Source organism: Pleuronectes platessa, chromosome 11, assembly GCF_947347685.1.
Source record: "Pleuronectes platessa chromosome 11, fPlePla1.1, whole genome shotgun sequence".
NCBI lineage: Eukaryota > Metazoa > Chordata > Actinopteri > Pleuronectiformes > Pleuronectidae > Pleuronectes > Pleuronectes platessa.
This window is the reverse complement of record NC_070636.1, coordinates 18367682-18388715: the sequence shown is the minus strand read 5'-3', so window position 1 is coordinate 18388715 and position 21034 is coordinate 18367682. Positions and strand designations below refer to the sequence as shown.

The window sequence follows — 21034 nt, the reverse complement described above, 5'->3', positions numbered from 1 at the left end:
GAATGGATCAGATTTGTTTGCTTGTGAAGTGAATTTGAAAGGAAATGCCAGAAAGCTCTCTAAATCTTTGAGATTATCACGTGCGTCATGCTAGATTATTACCTCCACCAAGGAGGATATGTTTTCATTGCTGTTTGTGTATCACCAGGATAACACAAAAACTACTGAACCGATCTATTTGAAAGTTGGTGGGAGGGTGGGGTACAGACCAAGTGAGAACCCATTGGAATTCGATTAAAGGGAAACTTTCATTCACATTTCGAGAATTTAAGACATTTACAGGAATTTCTCCAGAAATAATGCAGAGATCTTTACGAAGAAGAAACAGGCGAAGAAGACTTTGGCGGAGGTATTGCCACGACAATGCCAATCTAATGATAGATGAAATTGTTGATCTTTGCTGACCGACGCGTTCTGCAGCTGAGGGAACTGGAGAAGAGCCGCTGCAGCCCGCAGACATGAAAGAAAAGATCTTGTCACAGAAACACGAAATTGCTGTTTTGGGCCTAACCTAAATATTTAAATGAAGGAAGAGGTTGTGTATACTCAGATCAACTCTGCAGGCATGTCAATGCAGGCCACCTCTGTCCAACACCTTCTTTGACATGAGAGTGGCTATCTTTTGAGTGTCTTTTGCAAACGAGTGGAAGATGTGAGACATTGTTTCGTTATGATGCCTTTACCTGCACTGGTTTGTTCACAGAACAGGCCAATACTTGCACCACAGCTTCCAGAGAACTGCACAGTCATTGCGATATGTCTGCTCCTACAAACTCCTGAATGGTTCCTTCACAGTTTCACATTCACTTTCATCATTAGTCGGTGCACTCATTTGCTTTGATGCTTCTCATGTAAGGTCATTGTGTAAAGAGAAAAGCATTAATTAAGCAATAAATCATTAGTTGCAACACTCGATCGAAAAATGCATGTATGCAAATCGCCCCAAAAACTAGCCGCTTGAGTTTATACTTACCTTTTCCTTGCCTGAGCATAAATTAGAATCTACGCACACTCACATGCACACACACACACTGTAGGGAAAAAAGGCCTGGGGCAAGTAGCACACCAGTGATCATGATGCAATATCTTATTGCCTTGCATGCCATGAATTCTCACACATTCAGCCGCCAACTGTAAGCCCCATTGGTGCACAACAGGCTACAGAGTTTGGAAATGTCAAACAACTTGATTTTTTCTTTTTCCTCTCTCTTTCTAATGTAAACTAATGGAAAATTCCACTCAGCGTCTGGCTCTGTACTTTGACTGACCCGAGTGCCGCCATATCTCTGTCTGAGGATATGTGGCTCTACTTAAACACCAATCAATATATTTGTTCCTTTGTTTGATCTTTGCTCCTCGCAGCTTCGACAAAGAAAACAGAATGCATCACTTGAGCAAACATTTGAGCAGTTGAGGTTTGGGCAGTGACGCAGACTAACTTCAGGGCGCAATTCTCTCAGCAGCTGATGGCAATCTTTTATCTGCACTTCTTCATTTGCAGGATCAACAGGTTGTCAAGCAGGTTCCCATGTGGAGGGAATTTCCAACTGGGACATATTGAGCATAAATAAGAGTATCTTACAGGCTGGTAACATTCCTTGAAGTTGTCTTATGAAATGTTGCTTAAGTCCTAAACATATAAAACCTCAATCATGTCTCTCGGACACATTGATTTGTATGAACTCATTAAACCTATGCGAAGCTTATACAGTGGCAGTGCTTAAGTCAATATTTGCCCAATTTCAGTTAACGATAAACATCAAGACAGATCAATTAAAAGACCATGGGTCCGGAATTTAAGGCAAACCTGCAATCAATGGAGATCGTGTCACGATAACATGCACTCAGCTGAATATATGGATCTTTGTAGCATTAAATTAGACTAAATTCTGAAAAACATGTCAGCACTGGGATGAGAAATAATCAAACAATATCTACATTTATTTATTTAAAATAAAAACTATAAATAACACAAATATTATTTTTAATGGTTTCTTTTTTAGATATACAAGTATATATATAATAATAATGACTTTTGCTTTATAAATTAAGTCTATCATTGTTATTCATATTAGAAGTGAATAATTTATATAAGGAGCTAAACGTTTTTTAATGCTTATTATTATTTGTGCCATCTCTAATGCAAACGTATTCATTTTAACGTTTGTATTCCACTGAGGTTATCTTATTGAATCAATACGAGGAACTTTATGCAACAAAGCAACTTGAGCGAATTCCAGGCGTGGGAAAAAGTGACAGTTGTATCAGTTTGGGGCGAATGACTTCAGATCAGTTGATCTGCACTTTGTAGACGTCAAACAGCGAGAGGGTGTTAGACTAACAGCTGCAGTGATACCAAGTTACAGGAAGAGAGAGAGAGAGAGAGAGAGAGAGAGAGAGAGAGAGAGAGAGAGAGAGAGACTCCACTTTTTTGGGCGGATCCTCCACCTCTCTGCTCCACACCCCCCACTCATCCCTCTCCTCCCCCGTGTGTCCCCTTTCCTCCCCCATGATCACGGTTCACTACATGAGCAGCGGTCAGTGGTGCAGCAGCTGCACGTGGTGGAGGAGCAACAGACACACAGGGCCAGCAGTAGTCGCAGTAGTAGTTGCAGGAGAAGTTGCAGTAGTACTCGCAGTAGCAGCAGTAGTCGCGCGCACAGCCCCACTCTACACTTGTGCACCGTGCGCGTCTCGATGCTGTCACCGTGCACTGTGCTGAACCGTCGCTCGGAGGGACACGCACTTTTTGAATGCGCGCGCACAGAGCCACTGTGAGAATGAGTACAGCGTAACGCTCGGTTATTGTTGTCTCTCACCCCCTCTTCTTCCTCCTCTCTCTCTTCTCTTCCCTCCTCTCCTCTTCCTCCTCATCCCGCGCGCTCTCTCTATCTCTCTCCCTCTCCTGAGCCGAGTCGTTGCACTTAAAGTATGGTAGATAAAGGCCCCTTGTTGACTTCTGCCATTATTTTTTACCTGTCCATTGGGGCGGCCATTTTTCAAGTCCTGGAGGAGCCCAATTGGAAGCTGGCTACAAGGCACTATAGTTCCCAGAAGGATAAAATACTGGAGGAGCATCCGTGTCTGACGAGAGATGACTTGGACAGAATACTTGAGGTATGTTCTTCAACTTTACTTTTTTCAACTTTCAACTGTTTTCACATTGTGCTGCAGTTCGACTCTTAATTTGAAAGGGAAGGCACGAGGGCTTAATGGTTCTCAGCTGGTTTGTCTCTAACGCTCACCACACACACACACACACACACACAGACTTGTCTCGTCTCCTATAGTCTGCCACAGATATGGTCCCTCCTGTTATCTCTGGTGCATGAAGCATATAAGACTGTGTGTCCATAGTTAATCCAGATAATTATTTTATAACCTGGATGATTCAGTCCTCTGTTGTAAAGGTGTGTGTGAGTGTGTGTGTAGCGTAGAGCAGTGGTCCTGATAGCCAGATGTGGAGGACCTGTAGCCCACCACAGCTGCTGCAGACACAGTACATGGTGTTCCATTGCCAATTTCTTATCAAAATGGCTTTTCTTTAACTATTGGTAAATGTGGTGCCATTGACCCCATAGGTTTTACTTTCAGCTCTGAATGAGCACACAACATGTCACCCACTGTGGTCTCACAGGTGTTTTTCCACTTGCCCCAATACCTCGATATTTCACGAGCACAACAAGAGGACACATTTGTGTGTTAAGACACACAAATGTGTGTGTATCGCACACACAAATGTGTGCCATGGGGGGCCCACGGCACACAGCCAGGGGATCTGAGAAAAGTTTCCACACTCATCTATTTACTTCATAATGACTTAAGGGAAATCGGTATTTTGTACACGTGTAAAATGATTCCAAGGCACATACATGAGAGAATATATTCTCCTATATGGGTTCCAGGAGCTACGCATTGTTGAAAGTTTTTATACGTGGTACTAATACGTGAAACAATCTGTCCACAACAGTGTTATGGCTCAGTATTAGTTTTAATACAACGTGCCTGAAAACACATATTCACGTGACCCCACGCGTACACTGAGCAGGAAGGCTTGCAGGTCCCACTGGACAAGTTGCTGCAGATTGCTCAAATAAGCTGTTGTATCACTGTTTACATGCAGAATGTAACTGCTGAACAGCTGTTGGTAAAGACAACAGGGTCACAACACTTGTGTGTGAAAAGTCATGTTGTGATTTACACCGGACATCGAGGCCAATGCTGATTTTGTTGTCTTCCGGAAATGGGTCTCGTGATAGGAGCCTGACAAATCAACGAAGGCTTCGTTGTGACCAAAACAACCAAAGCAGCAAGCTGTGTACGTCATTGCAGTGTCTGCCCGACTTCAATGCCTCCCAGAGTTTTCAAACGGTAACGGGGCCAGCACGGTTTCTAAACTTGATAAATTTACTCGAAAACTCCCCAGTGTGGACGCCAGACGTAACTCTGGCAGAGCTGATACGTTTTCGAAACAAAACTGTAGTTGTATGGATGAAGCCTTGTGACCGGAAACATGTCTCAACCTGTTACCCTTCTGTGGGCCCACATCAGTATTGGGGAGTTACTATTACAACCCCCCCCCCCTCTTTCTCGCTCCCGGCCCCTCCTGCTTCCTTCACCCTCTCCTCCTTTGAAAGGGATATGTCCCTGAACCTCCCCCCACTCATGGCACCACCGCAACAGCCAAATAGCTGCTCTGGCCAAAATCTCCTGCAGGAATATAATCATAGAGAGATTTGGGAATTTTACCTCCGACAGTTTGCTGCGGCTGCAACAACAGCTGGAAGGCTCGAGGGTTGAACTCTCCAGAGGCTCCTCGGCTGCAGCTGAAATATTTCCTGCTGCGCCGCGCTCCGTCTGACAAAGACCACTTAATACCACGTGCAGGGGTTTTGAGGGCATTGTCAGAAGATGATATTAAATCACTCCTTAACTCTTTCCTCACCCACACAGACAGTTGAGCGATCCTGCTACCACCGTTGTAGATGTGCAGTCTCCCAGTGTTTTTCCTCTGTAGCAGTTTGCCAAGACACCTGCTCTAAAGGCTTTTCCCCCCCCTGCTGTCAGTATATAAAAACGGAGAAACGTGCAGCGTGTTGGCCATCGTGGTGACTTTATCGGCCTCATTTGTGTTCGGAGCAGTGAGTTCTATTGGGTTTCCACTGTGGAAACTATGCTCGGCTTGTTAACAATTAAAATATATAAGCTGGCTTAACAAGAGCAGGCGACTGCGCGGCTGTAAAAGTTAGTCTTCTCTGTTTTTATTAACAAGGAGTTTACTATTAACTATAGGACCCTTGAAGTGGTCACACTTTAAACATTGTATTTTATGGCCCATCAATGTTGGCTCTTGAGAAGGGGTCGTAAAATCTCAGTGTGGAGGGGGGGGGGGGGTGTAGAACTTATAACACAAACTCCCCCCACTTGAATGTATGTAATCTCTATTGTGTTGAAGCTGTGTGAAAGAGGTGTTTATTCAGGTGTAAAATGGTTTTTGAGGCGGCAGTCTTTGCTGCTGTTGGACTGAGTGGCTTTATTCAAAGAGGACTGTTTTAAAGTTACCTTCCAGCTGTGCTTTTAGTGGTAGCCTGCAAAATGTATCATACAATCATATATTCAGTTTTACGTCAAAGCCAAATGTGAGATCTTGTCACTTGGGTTGGTTGCTGTTTGGGTTTTTTCCAACACCCCTGCTAAATCGATACTATTTTTTTAAAATGGCAGTGGATGGCGGCCCTATACAAATATAATTGAATTGTAAGCAGAGCAACCCTAGATGTAACACACAACACTTTTATTAAAACATCTGCAAATCATGAACATGTAAAGTTGTATTGAATAGCCCTTTATGTATTTAATGTAGACCATGTCTGCAGCCAAGTGTCCCAATTTTCTTCTAAAGGACAAATGTAGCATCTTTAGAAGATAAAAACTTTTTTAATTTACCAGAATATTAGGGTCAGTTGTCACCTGTCACGAGTCAAACCGTAACCAGTGAAGCACACTTTTTAATTAGCCTTTTTCCTCAGTGCGGCTTTTCTCTGCACTTGTTGCCTCTTGACTTTTCTGAGGAACATTGTGTTGCTTTGATTTCACTTGCGTGCATGACTCCTTAAGTTTCTCCAGTATTCCCCCTGCACATGATTGGGAGATCACGTTTCTGTGGTCAAATAAGATGCTTGCAAATGCTGCTTATCAACACACTGCTGTCACACGCTTACAGGGAACAAGGCCTCTGGTCAGAATGGAGAGCGCAGATGAATGAAGTGATTCACTGTTTTGGGGGATGGTTAACTTTGTCATGCGTCGATGTTGCCGTGGCGCTGGTTAGAAATGGTAAAGACTTTCTTCCTCTTTTTGAAAATGAGTTAAGGAAGGTAGCAGTGGACGTTAACATCACGGGTTTAGAATTCAAGGCTAATTAATAAACAAGACACAAATAACTTTGTTGACCTCAGTGATTACTTCGATTTTATTCCACAGTGTCTCCTTTCAAATGTCCCTACAATGTGCAGGAGGTCATAAACCTAGTTTAGCAACAAACTTGCAACAAACCAACAATTTTTGTTTGATTAAATATTGATCAAACTCACCAAAGAATTAGGAGAATTAACATGTTTGGCGTTAATGCTTTCAGATCTGTTAATGGTATGGCCTCTGTTAACCAGATGTGTTATAAGAACGGTTTTGCCGTCTTAAGATTTTACAGCTCATCCATTTATGTCTTTACCAAATTCAGATAAAGCTGTAAAACTGTCCCAATTTGTCTGTACTTTGACTTAATTAACACCAGTTTCTTGTTAATGTTACTTTGTGAAGACTTGATTGGTTTATGCTTTGGAGTAAACTCTATCCCGGAACCTTTCAAGATTTTCCACCACCCCTCACGCTCTGTGTTGGCTCTTTTGATTGATGCACTGCAGACACTAAAATTCCATTTCATTTCTTGGAGCCATTGTTCTCTAACTATCGACCTCCATATCAGAAATCAATATGGGATGACATGGACGAGCTGGAGTGATTTCATTGTTTAGAAGTCGGTCAATCCTGCTCATGAGCAGCTGTTGCTTGTTTGCTGGAAGTGGAAAAGTACCTCGGAGCTGGAGCGGTGTGCTGCACCGCCAGCTGTGCTGATAAGAGCATGCTGTCCTCTGGTTATCAGAATGTGGCAGTGCTAACTGCTAAGTCTGCACTTAAGCAATTGTTTCACTTCCCCAGAAGTTAAAGGGAGTGTTTCATTATAGGAGTCTGTGATGCACAGGCTCTGGTTTAGTCATGGGATTTGTGTCACATGTTTTGCTTTCAGTGTGAATGTAATTTGACTTCATGTATTTCATAGCATCCATTTTTACATCTTGAGCAATCCTCAGTTTACAACACTGGCAACATCTGTCTATAGTTTTCTTTTTCACTGAAAGTGTATGTTCAATGGATACATTTTTATTTCCACAATTATTATTTTGATTCAGAAAATATAAAAATCACAAAGACAAATTAAGAGCTCTTGCTGGAATTTCTGTTTCCACTCTGGCACCGTCTCTCGCTTTCTCTTCTACTTAATGCAACTTCCAGCTGACAGCTTCACATTTTTAGCTAACTTTGTGTTTTAACTGGAAAGAACATGTAACCTTGTGATCACAGTGCTGGTTTGACATGGGTCTTGAAAGTATGTAGGACTTTCCCTTATGGCGAGCCCTTTTCATTTCCAACATATACCTCCCCTTGCAGTCAGCACAGTCTGTACAGTTGTGCTGTGTACTGTCCCCTGTAGCAGTGGCACTATTGTGCAATTGTCAAATGTCAAAAAATACAACCCTTAAAATAATTTGAAGCAAGACCATGCATGCCTTCTTTATAAAGCCCAGAGATATCCTGTTAGTTTTTCCTGTTTTTAAACAACTAAATTTCTGCCACTGTTTAATACTGTAAAATCTAGGATGCCGCTCTGTCATACATTCTACGGCTTGTAGAAGTTCATCATCAGTGAGCTCAGAAAGTCTTTGTGCCTGTGGTTTCATTTTATTTGGCACAACATCTTCACATATCCCCCCCCCCCCCCCCCCTTCCATTTGTCATGCTCTGGTTATCCCTCATGGCACAGTGCTACTTCGCTAAAAAAAATATTTAGAGAGATTTATATCTGCAGAATTTATTCACGATGATTGCTGATTTTAAAAAAAATTCTTTCCTTTTTTTAAATAAAATGTTTCCAGAACTAACCTTGACATTAAGAAGAAAATTCAAGACACGTGAAATGAAGGTGTTTCATTGCGTATATATTTTAATTGTCCAACAAACTGTTATTCATGTTGGTAGCTGTGAGTTGATGACCAAGTGTCCAGAGGTCAGATTTGTGAAGACGCCAGTGAAACAACTTCCTCATGAGCTGGTTTGTGATCACTTTTACACACTTATTGCTCATAAGGAAAAATGAACTGCCTCACCTCCCAGTGTTGTGTAAGCTCAGATCAAGTTTAGTTCAATGAATGTTTTACAAATGCATAAGCGTGTTAACATTTAACCTCCATAGTCTGCATTTAGTTTCAGAGGTCATATTCTTTGCCCTCGCACCTATATTTCCGCTTGCAATTTGTTCCCAGTGCATTCCTATGAATCAGCACTTTGCCTGTCTGATACTTCAGCACATTTTATCCGGCAGACAGACTGAACATGTGCAATGAGTCGCCCTCACTGGGCTCAAGTGAAGGTGCAGACTGAACACTCGCAGTTCATAGACGGGACCCACAAAAGATTAAACGTGTCACTTTCTTTTCCTTTTTTCCACACAGCAAACAAACCTCAAGCTGTTAAAACAGTCATAACTGTGCAAGGGTGTAGGAGGGGAGGGGATTCAGATTTCATACTGGCGGCAATGGAGGAATTACTGTATCACACGGTGTGTTTCCATCCAGCGATTTTTATGACAGTGTCATAAAAACCAGTGTGGAAATTCTGTAAATTTGAAAAAAGATAATATTGCACAAACAACACACTTGCAAGAGTTGGAAAAGTGGAATGGAAACAGATTTACCAAATGAATAATGAGGTGCAGGAATAGAGGAGCTTAAATGTCAATCTCAAAAAAACGTCAGGAATGTGTAGATGAGGGGACTGAAGGTTTCTTGACTTCCAACTGGGCTTCAGGGTTTTCCTCTACTTGAGGTTTGATTGACACATCTCGATGGGCCCTCTTCCTCTGTAGTGGAACATTGTTACCCGACTGCTTATCGCAATGAACCAACCAATATTCACATAGCTGTAGTGGGTGGAAATGTGCATATACTTATTTTTTGCACAGGTCAATGGCAAAGATATGTCTTTCCTGTGTATATTCAATCAGTCCATAATAGCCAATATAAGAAATTGTTTTCCTTTTGATATATGTGTGTGTTGCTTTGCCCCAAGCTATATACCTAAGAGTAAACAAGGATTTAAAGGTGCACCTTACTTAATCAAGGTCCCAATGTGGCCCCTTTTTTAAATTTTATTTTTTTTAAAGAAAAATGCTAGATCAATCAATGGCCTGAGCATGGCTAGGTTTATGTTATTGAAAGAACGTTTGATCAATTCCCGGTAGTAAAAAATATATATTTACTCCTCAGTATTCATCCCCTTAGTTTACCCCATGCGTACAGCAATCATTACAGATGCTGTCACAAGAACTGGCAAATGTAAAAACGTACAGTTATCCACTCGACTGAGGTTTTTGCTCTTTAATTTCCAGTCATGATTTGAACACAAACTGGCTCACCACTACTGTCATCCTAAAGCCCAGTGGAAGAGCTGTGTTGTTAGAGCAGACAAAAGAATGGCCTCCCCTCGTGCCGGTAATTACACTGCAGAACTGTCACAGACCTACTATTATTAAAGAGCCAAGCATCCTCTAGTACTTTAGGGCTTATGTGAATTTTGCCAACCCCTGCACATTTCACCCCCACTCCCCTCCTCACTTCTAGCACATTTGAAGAAATAATAACTTTGGTGTGTGTGTGTGGGGGGGGTGGGGGGGGTGAACTGTCCCAGCACACATGGCCAAGTGTTTGTAAATACACAAGGGACACTTCAGTTTCTGTTGTGGCCTTTCGAGCACACATTTGGTCAGGAATGATTTAAGTGTTTTCTGCCTCCGCTTGATTTCAGCACTAAAACTTGCTTGTAAGCCGATGTACAGTACGTCATGTTCAAGGATGTTTGAGACAAATATCTTCTGTGGCTTCAGCACATCATGATACGGATCTTTGTGCATCCTCGGATGTTTGAAAGGACAAGCAAGAGAATAAACTGGTTCTTTTTAATCCAAAATTCCATCGTGTTTAAGAACTAGCTGTTTAGGGATGTAGCTTTTGCCTTCCTGTTTCCATACTAAAGTAAGCATCAGTTGGAACTACCGAGCCCTCGGGTTAAAGGCAACTCTCCGGGGTGCCGTGTCGTTTCGGCTCATCAGCGCCGCACGAGATGTGATCGTACGGCAGGAAGGATGCGGTGCAAGAAATTGAGTTTGCACACGACAAACGTCCTGTCTTCTTTTAGATTAATCAGATTAGACTCTTTTATAACATCCAATTAATGTCATGTTTTTCCACCGTTTTACTCAATCGTCTTGTTTTTCCTCTTTTCTTGTCCTCAGGTGGTGTCCGATGCTGCAGGCCAGGGGGTCACCATAACGGGCAGCAAGTTTTTCAACAATTGGAATTGGCCAAACGCTGTCATCTTTGCGGCCACAGTCATCACCACGATCGGTAAGAGCTTTTAGAGGTTCAGGTGTAATGCATCTAGTTCTGCCCAGAAAAGGGGCTTTCCTTTTGAGCTTTGTTTTGACAAATGCAATTTTGCTTTAATAGGCACAAACGTGCGCCGGGCTGTCAGGCATTCGTTTAACACCTTCTTACTTTTGTTTTACTTTGATAAACAATATTACACTTGAATGCTGAAGAACCTTCTCCTGAAGCCCTTCTACAATGTCTATGTGCATGGAATTATTGAATTATCTTTATATGGCTGTAACAACCTCTCTTTTTTTGTTTGATTTTTTTAAAGGATATGGCAACATTGCCCCCAAAACGTCAGCAGGCCGTTTATTTTGCATCGTCTATGGGCTTTTCGGTGTGCCGCTGTGTCTCACCTGGATCAGTGAGCTGGGAAAGTTCTTTGGTGGCAGAGCCAAGCACTTGGGCCAATACCTGACCAAGAAAGGGTTTTCACTGGTATGTTGATGATGGCATTTTTTTAATTCTGGTAATCATACTTTAACCTCTGGTTTCAAATATTGACCTGAATTAACCGTTTCTCTTTCTCTTTTCCAGAGAAAAGCTCAGTTTACCTGCACAGCCATTTTCATCCTCTGGGGCGTGCTGGTCCATTTAGTGCTTCCACCTTTTGTGTTTATGTCCCAGGAGGGTTGGACATACATTGAAGGCTTGTACTTCTCTTTTGTCACCTTGACTACAATCGGCTTTGGAGACCTAGTAGCAGGTGAGATGAGACATAAAAAACCTCTAGATAAAAGCACCTTCCTTCTGATTGCCTTGAACATGTCACATTTATTGAATCAGTCCTGTAGTCACATTTAAATCATGCACAAATATCAAGGGAATCTCTTTATTGAACCAGTCAGATTTCAAATGACTCAAAACAAATGTCTTTGCTCTACAGGTGTGGAGCCAAATAAAGAATACCCAACTCTGTACCGTTACTTTGTGGAGGTGTGGATTTATCTGGGTTTGGCCTGGCTCTCTCTGTTCTTCAACTGGAAAGTGCGGATGGTCGTCGAAGCTCACAAGGCACTGAAGAAACGCCGTAAGCTGCGCAAGCTCTCTCTAGACGAGCTCCGTCACTACAAAGAGTCTCACAAGGCCGCCCTTCGTCTGCCTCCCACTCCCAACGATGTCAACATCTTCAGCTTTCTGTCCAAGAAGCAGGAAGGCTACAACGACCTGATAAAACAGATCGGCAGCAAGAAAAAGGAGAGGATTTCTGGCAGTGCCGGTAACGGCATAGATAAATCCAAAGACATCAACCGCTCCAAGAGTTGCAATGACGCTCCCCTGTATAACACCATCCTCAGTCTGGACCGTTCGCCTCGACAGAAGAGACGCTACAGTTTCAGTGACCGCGTCACCGTTGCCTTTTCAAAGTCCAAGAACTACCTCCTGGGCTCAGACAACGGTTTGCTGCTAACAGAAGATCAGGTGGAGGGCGACCTAGAGCTGGACCAGGACCAAATGTACGAGAACCAACTTGATAAGGACGTCGATATTGAGAAACGAGGAGTGGGAGAATGTGGAACGGGTGGTCGAAGGACGTGGGACTCAAAAGAGTACCACCCCCTGACGTTCCAAAATGCAAACATTACTTTTATTGATGAGGAAAATTTCCTCAGCAATAACCTGGAGGAGGAGGAGGAGGACGACGATGTCGGCGATGATGATGATGATGATGGGGATTCCAAAGCAAAACTATCGATCACGACATGTGACGAAAACATTGAAACGAATTCCAAGGAGGAGCACAGCTCTGAATGTGAAGGCTCCGTGTTCACCAGTGACGGTTCAGAACACAGCCACTCGTACGAGACACTTGTAGAGGAATATGCAAAGGAGGAAAATACAGACTCTTAAAACTTAAGTCAACACAACGTACTGTTCATCTGTTGTTGACTAGTTTGGCATTGAAGTATACAAATTCTAATGTGAGCCATTTGAATGATATCAGATCCCATTGCAATGTCAGGGGCTCTGATAATGACACTGCCGAGATCAGATTCCAAATCGATGATTTCTTGAACATTCACGTCATATTGCCTGATAGTTTTTTTTTTTAAAGTCGAGCTTCCTGTAAACTCTTGAACAACTGAGGTCTAACATCTTCATCAACGAACACGACATGTAACCCCATGAGTATTACCGTCTGCTCTATTTCTGTGTTTTATACAGTTTGAGAAAAGATAGGCTACACATTTTGGTGCAATGTCCAAACCAAGAACTATTGACCACAAGTGCTTTTTTTTTTTTTACTCAATGGCTGATAAGGAATTTTATGTGGAAATTTATTTCTTTTCCCGTAGTTTCTTAATTACATATTCACCATATTGGTGTTTTTTTTATATTTATTCAAATGAAGGACAAAGTAACTTTTTATTTAAAAGAGAAATCTCGACATGGGTTTATATGTCTCCCATTGCACAATTCCACCAAAAAAGGACGGTTCAATGTCCACTCCATTACAGATTGTCTTAAAACCTGAGCCAAACATTTGTCCTTGAAGTAAATGTTCTAGAATGGTTAATGTGCCAATTCCCCTTTTTTTTCCCCTTTTCGAATTAATTTGTATTTAGTGAAGTCCTTGATGACTTGTTGTGTCTGTGATTACTGTTTTTTTTTACTGTATGGGACAGATTTGTGACAGCACTAGAGGTCATCAGTTACGCGAAGGTCACGTGAGGAAAATTAGAAACTCATCATTTCATTAAGTTTTTATGATTAAATCTGAACAATTCCACCGGGGACGTGGTTTAAACTGAGGTGTTTTTTTTTTTTTTTTTACCAATCTTGTCAACACACTATGCACCTGCTGATGAATGTCAAACCTGTAGCGTCTAGCTTCTTTTCCCCACGGTAGTGCACGATGTCAATGCAATGAAAATATTCCCACTCTCTCTCTGTCCCTCTCTCTTAAGCACCCTTTCGTTTCATTGTGTTTGCCGTGTAAACGTTGGCTGGAAGCCCATCGATGGGTGGCCACAAACACAGCTCAGCTCAGGACATGGCCTTGCTACTTGTTTGCCTTCGGGGGGCTGACACTGGCATGTATGACTGAAGTGCCACGCACGACTGGTAGCCAAGGTGAACCTGTAAGCGATCAATGGCCTTTTTGACGTACGTTTTGTCATAAGACAACGTCAGCAGTATTGGGGCTGACTATTATTGTATTTCTCTTTTTTGTTTCACCTGAATACAACTGTACTCTCAACACACCAAAATCGAACGTCCATTGCATTTCAGTCTTTTTTTTCAGACCCTGCTAACCCACTGCCTTTGCACGGGATAAACTTGCACACAATAACTTTTTAACAGTGTTACTTTAATTGGCAGTGAGGCAGTGTCAGGCAGGGCCACGCTGAATTTTAACCAGTTTCCTCATTCATACCAGATTCGGTTGGAATTTATATTCTAAATATATTCCAATATTTGTAGATTTCTGTAAACACGTGGCACCGTTTTAACTCCGAACTCTGCCTAAAGTCCACTGCCTAGCAGAGGACATGTAGTACAATAAAACATCTGTTGAATGTACTTTGCAGTGACTCACTGAAGAGGTGTTATCTTTCAAGCTCAGTGTTTTTTTCCGCCTCTCCCTTCTCTTTGTGTATTTCATTACAGGGACATCTTTATTTTGGTGGTTTCCATTTCCCCCTACTCAGTTTCACAGTTTTTTCTGGGTGTCTCAGATTTGCATTGGGATGCAGCCATGGTACTTTATCTGGAGTGAAAGCATGTCTCTAGATCATTGACTAAGAACAGGTTAGGCTGGTTTAACCCATTGTCCCTATTTGTGTTGTTTTCTTGTTAATGTTGCTCCATTGTGTAAAAACTCCACTATAGTTGTGTTTTTTATGATTAAATTATTCATGTTTGTATATTAATTCCAAACAAAACGATATATTTCATGTAAAATAAACGTTTAATAAAACTTGTTTTGTGATCATTGCATCGTACTAATATTACATGTCAAAATTTAGTTTATTTGTCAAGGTGTCTTTCGGAAGCTTTTTAAAGAAACCCTGATGTTATACACGAGACAAAGATCATGATAACAAAGATATAGCATCTGCTTTTATGTGTTGTCACTGTCAGCATGCTGATGTTAGCATTAAGCGCAAAGAACTAGGAGTTCTGACATTTGAGAGGAGTTTATAAGGCAGCGAGGGAGGGTCTAGAGATGATGCTCTTGAGTTGTGTTATGGGAAAGTAGGATCAACTATGTTTAGAGTTGAACCCTGCGGGACTTAAAGTCAGGATATTGGCCTCTGCTGCATCTGTTTTAGCCATTCTACTGTGAGCGCAGCAACTTTATGGTCGTGCTGGAAAAAGAGTTTCTTATATTGGAGCAGATCCAGTTTTGTGATACTCTTACTCTTTATAATCAAATGTATACAGATCACTTGAGTATTTAAATGCTCTATATGCTTTAATACATACTAGACTGTATATAGAATGACTATTTACCTGAAAGCAGAAAAAAGTGACTGAATAAGGAAGAGTATTTCAGTCTTTTAAAATAAGTGTTTTCCTCTGATATGCACTAGTTATTTTTTATTTTAATAATAATATTAAAAGTGTATTCATGCACTTTTAATTATTTATTATTGACTGTCCAACGTTCTGTTGTTGGATCTACTTGAGTACATTTAAAATATTTTATTCTATTCTATTTTTTTTGTTGATACTTTTCCTTTTGCTTGTACAATATTTATGGATTTTAGGTGAATCGAAAAAAGGATAGTGCAGAAAAATAAATAGAAAGAAAGGATAAAAGGGGAAAATGAATGAAGTTAATATGATGAATCGACAAACTATTTTTAAACTTTTTGGTGTAAAATATTCCAGTTCTTGATATCTGACTCTACAGGAGATTATATCCATTTCTAGAATATTGTTCACCATTAACTTCAAGTTGTTGGATGAAGGAAGATTAAAGGTTTTAACCAGTTCCTCTTTTTCTGTTTCTGAAACAGAGAATTGAATTGTCAATACACAGGTAGCATAATAATAACTTACCTGCTGGTTTCCTGTAAATATTCTTAACTAAACTGTTATCCTCATTCAATTTACGTAGTGAATGAACTTGTTTCCCTAGTGACACCAGACATTGCTCATTATGCACACACACTTCAAGGTCAGGCTGTCACGAAAGTAAACCACATTGGAGCAGGACGCACACACAAACCCGGATATAACAACAAACTGAAAAATGCGTGATATATTTAAAAACACAATGGATTTCTGCATTATATGTTTCTGAGTCTTACGTCAGCAGACACTCAGCTAATACCTGGAACGAAGGTAGATTTTAAGAAGTGTGGAGTCAATGGAGTCAAGGTCCTGACATTTACTGATCTGCCAAGAAAACACGAGATTGGCACATGTGCACTAAAGTCAGCTGTTGTTGTCGCAGGTTAAAAATAGATTGCCTGAATGGATTAAGATGAATTGACCTCAGAGACACGTTGAAGTGTTTCAGGCGTTCAGGAAAAAATGAACTAAGCAGATACACGTTGACATTTTCTTGTGATACCTAAATAGTGTTGCTGCCTCTCAATCCATATTCAACACTGATTCACAAATTATTAATGGAAAAAGTTTTGACTTCGCATTTCGAGCATCAATGTTTGACTGGGATTTGTGGCGCTGCAGGACTTCGCCCTTATAAATGTTCAGTGTCGAGGCCTTAACTGATGATGGTTACTGAAGCAGACTGAAGACTTTGAAAATGTGCTGAGCCTGGTGGAAACCAGAACGTCTCCTGTTTCTGTGGGATTCCAGACGCAACATTAATCAACCCTCATGTCTTCAAGTTCCTCACTCCAAAGTTTGATCCTTTATGTAGAGGAGATTATGAGGCTGTTGTTGTGTAATTCTAGCATAGTAAACCCATTTTATACTGTTTGGGGTATTTTTTGTATGGATGCTATGATTCATGCTTAAATGTAAACTCCAGTACATCTCTATATTTAGAACCAATTCTAAAATCAATCAGGGCAAATCATCCACATATTATAAAGAAATCTTGGGTTTATATTTCAAGATTTTGTTAATAAGATTCAATATCCACAACAAAAAAGTCTTCACAAAAAAGTATTTATAATAGGCCCACTTTCCGTTTAAGCTCATGTCCATATGGACTGCTGTTGTCCCTGGAGGATGATCTATTGTTTCAAGGTCACTCGACATGTGTACCTCATGATGCTCTTACTTTGAAGCTGAACACTTTCCTAGCTTTCTATTTACACATAAGGAAGTAAAAAAGACTATATTTGGCTCCTGTGACTCAGGAGGCAGTGTGGCTCGCCCACCAACTAGGAAGGTGGTTTGTAGTTTGGGACTTGTATTGTAATGTGCGTTGAGTGGTTGAATTCCTCATCAGCTATGTCTCATGTGTAGCTGGCCTTACCACACAGGGCAACATAAAGTGTGCACCTGTTTGTCTGTGTTGGTTTCCTTCTTAAAAACATTCTCAGAATGAATAGTGTACCAGCTCTGTATTCAAGTGTCTCACATGAGAATCCTCTTCTCAACATCTAAAATTATTATCTAGGTTAGGCAAGCTCAATACAAACCATAAACTGCCTAGTTAGGATGGAACATTGGCCAATTAAAAAAGTCAGGTTTGTTTGGTAAGTAAGATGGTTTGAATAACTTATTTTATTGCTTTTAAAAACAGGGTGATAAATCACGATCTACGGCTGCACCTTAACCACATCATTATGTCATCAGTCCAAGATGGCAGCACCCGTACCAAAGATATCTTGGCAACATGTTTGTACATTGGGAGGAGGTAGGGACTGAAAAAAAAGAATCGGTTACCAACTTTAAAGAATCACTCAACTTTCCAACTTAAGTTAAGTTTGTTATGCAGTCTATGTTCCAGATTTTGTGATCATGGCTAGATCAGATAAGAGGTTGGCAACAGAAGTTGTTTACCCACCAACTGCAACCAGATTCTGAGTGAAATAAATGTATATCCTAATTGGTCCATGGGTATATGTAACAAGGTAACAAAGCCGGGTATCAAACCAACGACCTTGTGGAAATCTTACTGAAATCTTCTGATAAGATCAATCCAAAACTATAAACTCGTGCAGAAAACTTACAATAAGAATCAGATAGAGGTTTTTCGGGGCCTTTAGGATTCCAAAATTTGGGAAGAGCAAAGTATTCTGGGCCTTTTTGGGACTTTGACTGCAGCTCCAGTTGCTGTAGCTTTTGAAAATGACATTGCCTTTGGGCACATGACGTTCCTTTGAAAGTTTTAATAAACCATGAAATGTGTCTGAAATAACAGCTTCAATAAAGCTGCGACCACAGAAAGTTGGTCAAATGAAAAAAAAGAGAAGAAATCACACAACGGCTCTCGTAGACTGTGAACTCTGGAGCAGTCGTAAAGTGCTGCCTATGTGAGGAAGGTTTTATATCTGAGGATTATTTCTATGACTTACAGGAGGTGCTGTGTGCCAAGCGTCACGTTGAACACTGGACAAGGTGGCACGTACGACTCGCCCCCTCATAAAAGACACATAACTATATGAATGTCCTTGTTGTCATCAGAATAACTGGGATTTGATAGAGGCCTCGGGACAGTGGAAATGTAGTGTCTCTCTGTGATGAGCATCAAAAGGACGATTCTCAGCCTGTGCTGTCTGCTGGTCAGCTATAAAAGGGAGATACAGTATAGACTTGTTTCATGGATGTGAATGCCCTTATACACATTTCATAAAGACTACATTCAAAAAGAGAATAAGGGAGTTTTACGTCTTCACTTTAACAATAACAAATTTTACGACCACTGCAGCGGCCATGATCTGTGTGTAGTTTCAGGGGGATTTTAGGAGCAAGAATAAACAAGGATAAAGAGGTCAGGAGACCTTTTCCTTTTTTCAGATAATAGAGCTCCTCATGGTTTTGTTCTCTTCATCTTACTGCTAGGATCTGAACACAAAACCATATTTCTATGTCTTTGGTGCAATATTTCAATGTGTCCTTTTGTGCAATAAACCAGAACCTCACAGCCTATATTTATATTTTCTGTATTTTTTAATATTTTATATATATTTTTATTCTTAGTTTGCCTGATTTTGTGCTATTATTAATAATTTTGTGCTTCTCTTTCAATTGACCTGTCTGTTTTAATTTTTTTTCTATAAAAGCTGAGGAAAGAATTCCAATGTTGCTGCACTGTCTTGTACCTATGCAAATGGCAATTAACATCTATCTATCTTGAAGCTGAATTCCACAGAAGCATTAACTGGTTATTGTTACAGAACACAGAGTAAGGCAGGGTTCAGAGAACAGATTTTATTTATCTACAGCTGACAAAGTTACGACTGTTAAGAGTTTGACCTTTGGATCTGTATTACCATTTTAAAGTTAACCATAAAGTCATATAAAAACCGAAAACAAAAGAATGCACATATTCTGATTGCAACAGATTAAAATGTATTTCTGGAAGATGCATATATAACAAATTGGGTATTTTCATGGTATTTGCTATTTTAAAGTATATAGTTATGTTATGCTCTACAGCATTAACTACCTGCTCTTTGGATAAGATTTCTAAATAAATCAACAATGTAATCGTGCAAAATATGCAAAGGGTCAGTGATTTCCACTGCATCTGAAAAGCATCGGAAAATTACCCTCTGCTGTGATGAGCAATTGAAAAGATCTGTCAACTAGATATACATATACATATACATATACACATATAAAGTTTGCAACTAATATGAGAGAAATCCGAAACGTTATATTTAGTTTGATTTTATCCTTAAGAAATTCTCTAATCTTTTCCTTATATAAGTGTAAAACCTGAATCCTAACGTTTCACTTCAGGTGACCTGCAGGATTTTTTAACGTGGGCGCCTGTTTGAACATTATTTACTTGGAGAGTCCGAGTTATGTAGGTAGTAGTCCTGAAACCACCGAGCGCGCCGTCCTCCCTTTTTCACACTGCAATACTTCCTCCAAAGTTTGTGTTTCAGATGTCGAGTGTACTTGTGAAGAGATTACAGCGAGGCAGTGTTCAGGACTGGTTGGCAAATACACTTAAACTCAAAACCTACAGAAACCAAAACATTTTAATGTCAATATTACAGTTTCTTACATGGCGATAAATGCTTGATTTGATTTATTTTAATTCCACCTTATGAATCTCAGGGGTGTGCTATGTTTCCTCGACTGGCTTTCAAGACGAACATCTTGATCTTGAATACACGCAGCATAAAACTATCTTCAAAGTGCCCAAGGTCTTAAAAGCGGTGACTTACACTCGGTGTGCACAAATAAATCACTCCCATCTCTTTTAGTGCATCAACAACAATTCCGTCCTGGGAGAGAGCGATGCCAGCTCCTTGTCAACAAAGGAAAAGGGGGAACCAGATGGAGAGTAGTTTCTGTGGCCTGTGAAACGGCTGACGTAAGAACGCCTCAATGAGCAACAGCCCAGGATGTGGAAATGTGACAGGGCCCAAGGTCCTCTCTGACACCCAATTGTTTCCTGAGTTTCTGTGTCCAGCCTTCCGAAGCGGAAACTGTTGGGCACCCCCCGAAGGTGAGTTTGTATTTGTGTGTTTACATTCGCACATACAATACTGTAAGTGTGTGTATGTGTGTGTGGGTGTGTGTGGGAGCGAGGTGGGTTTGTTAGAGAAGACGCAGGAAGTACACTTGCAGAATGCCTGTTGCTTTTTAAAGAGCGTGTAGAAAAGGATGGGGAAGAGACACTGAGCGGCGTCGAACAATGTAGCAAACAGCTTCTCGTGTTGACCTCAGTCATTTGAGTTTTCTCAGAGACGAAATAAAGTATTCACCCTGACCTTTGACCTCAGCAGACTCCGCCCAATACAAAACTTTCTGAGGGGGTCAAGAGAGTCCAAGAACCACATGATGCTTTTAAAGAATGATAGTTTGTGCTGTGGGATTATTTTCATTAATTTTTTTACCTCAGGACAGTAATAAATCGCCTGCTGTATCCAGGGTGAAAAGACCATATAAAATAGTCTATGGCCTTTTCAAGGTAGCAGGTAGCAAGTCAGTTTTACCAAATCATTTTAAGGAAAAATCTTAATTTAAAAGCGCATTGTTGCTGGGGGGATTTTTAGTTATTGCGAATTATGACTCAACATAGTGTTGCATTCAAATTATCTTGGTACATAAAGATCCGAGATCCATAAATATCAGAGATTGGTATTAATCCCTCTAGAAAACAAAAGACCAAAATGAAAAGCAATCACAAGACTCAAACCAGACTACGGCCAAACTCC

At 40.7% G+C, this 21034-nt stretch overlaps 1 protein-coding gene and 1 long non-coding RNA gene across 2 annotated transcripts in view; one reads left to right on the top strand and one right to left on the bottom strand.

The window, feature by feature from the left end:
- The window catches only part of LOC128450874 (uncharacterized), a 12666-nt gene extending 7679 nt beyond the window's left edge, over window positions 1-4987 (bottom strand). Inside the window, exon 1 of the long non-coding RNA XR_008340043.1 lies at window positions 4750-4987. This is a non-coding gene — a long non-coding RNA (uncharacterized LOC128450874). The remainder of the gene's footprint in view (window positions 1-4749) is intronic.
- On the top strand, window positions 2527-14688 carry kcnk5a (potassium channel, subfamily K, member 5a). The gene is made up of 5 exons (XM_053434610.1): window positions 2527-3117; window positions 10628-10739; window positions 11038-11204; window positions 11304-11472; window positions 11653-14688. The coding sequence occupies exons 1-5, from the start codon at window positions 2932-2934 to the stop codon at window positions 12615-12617; spliced, it is 1599 nt and encodes a 532-aa protein (XP_053290585.1). The 5' UTR covers window positions 2527-2931; the 3' UTR covers window positions 12618-14688.
- The last annotated feature ends 6346 nt before the right edge of the window (window positions 14689-21034 follow it).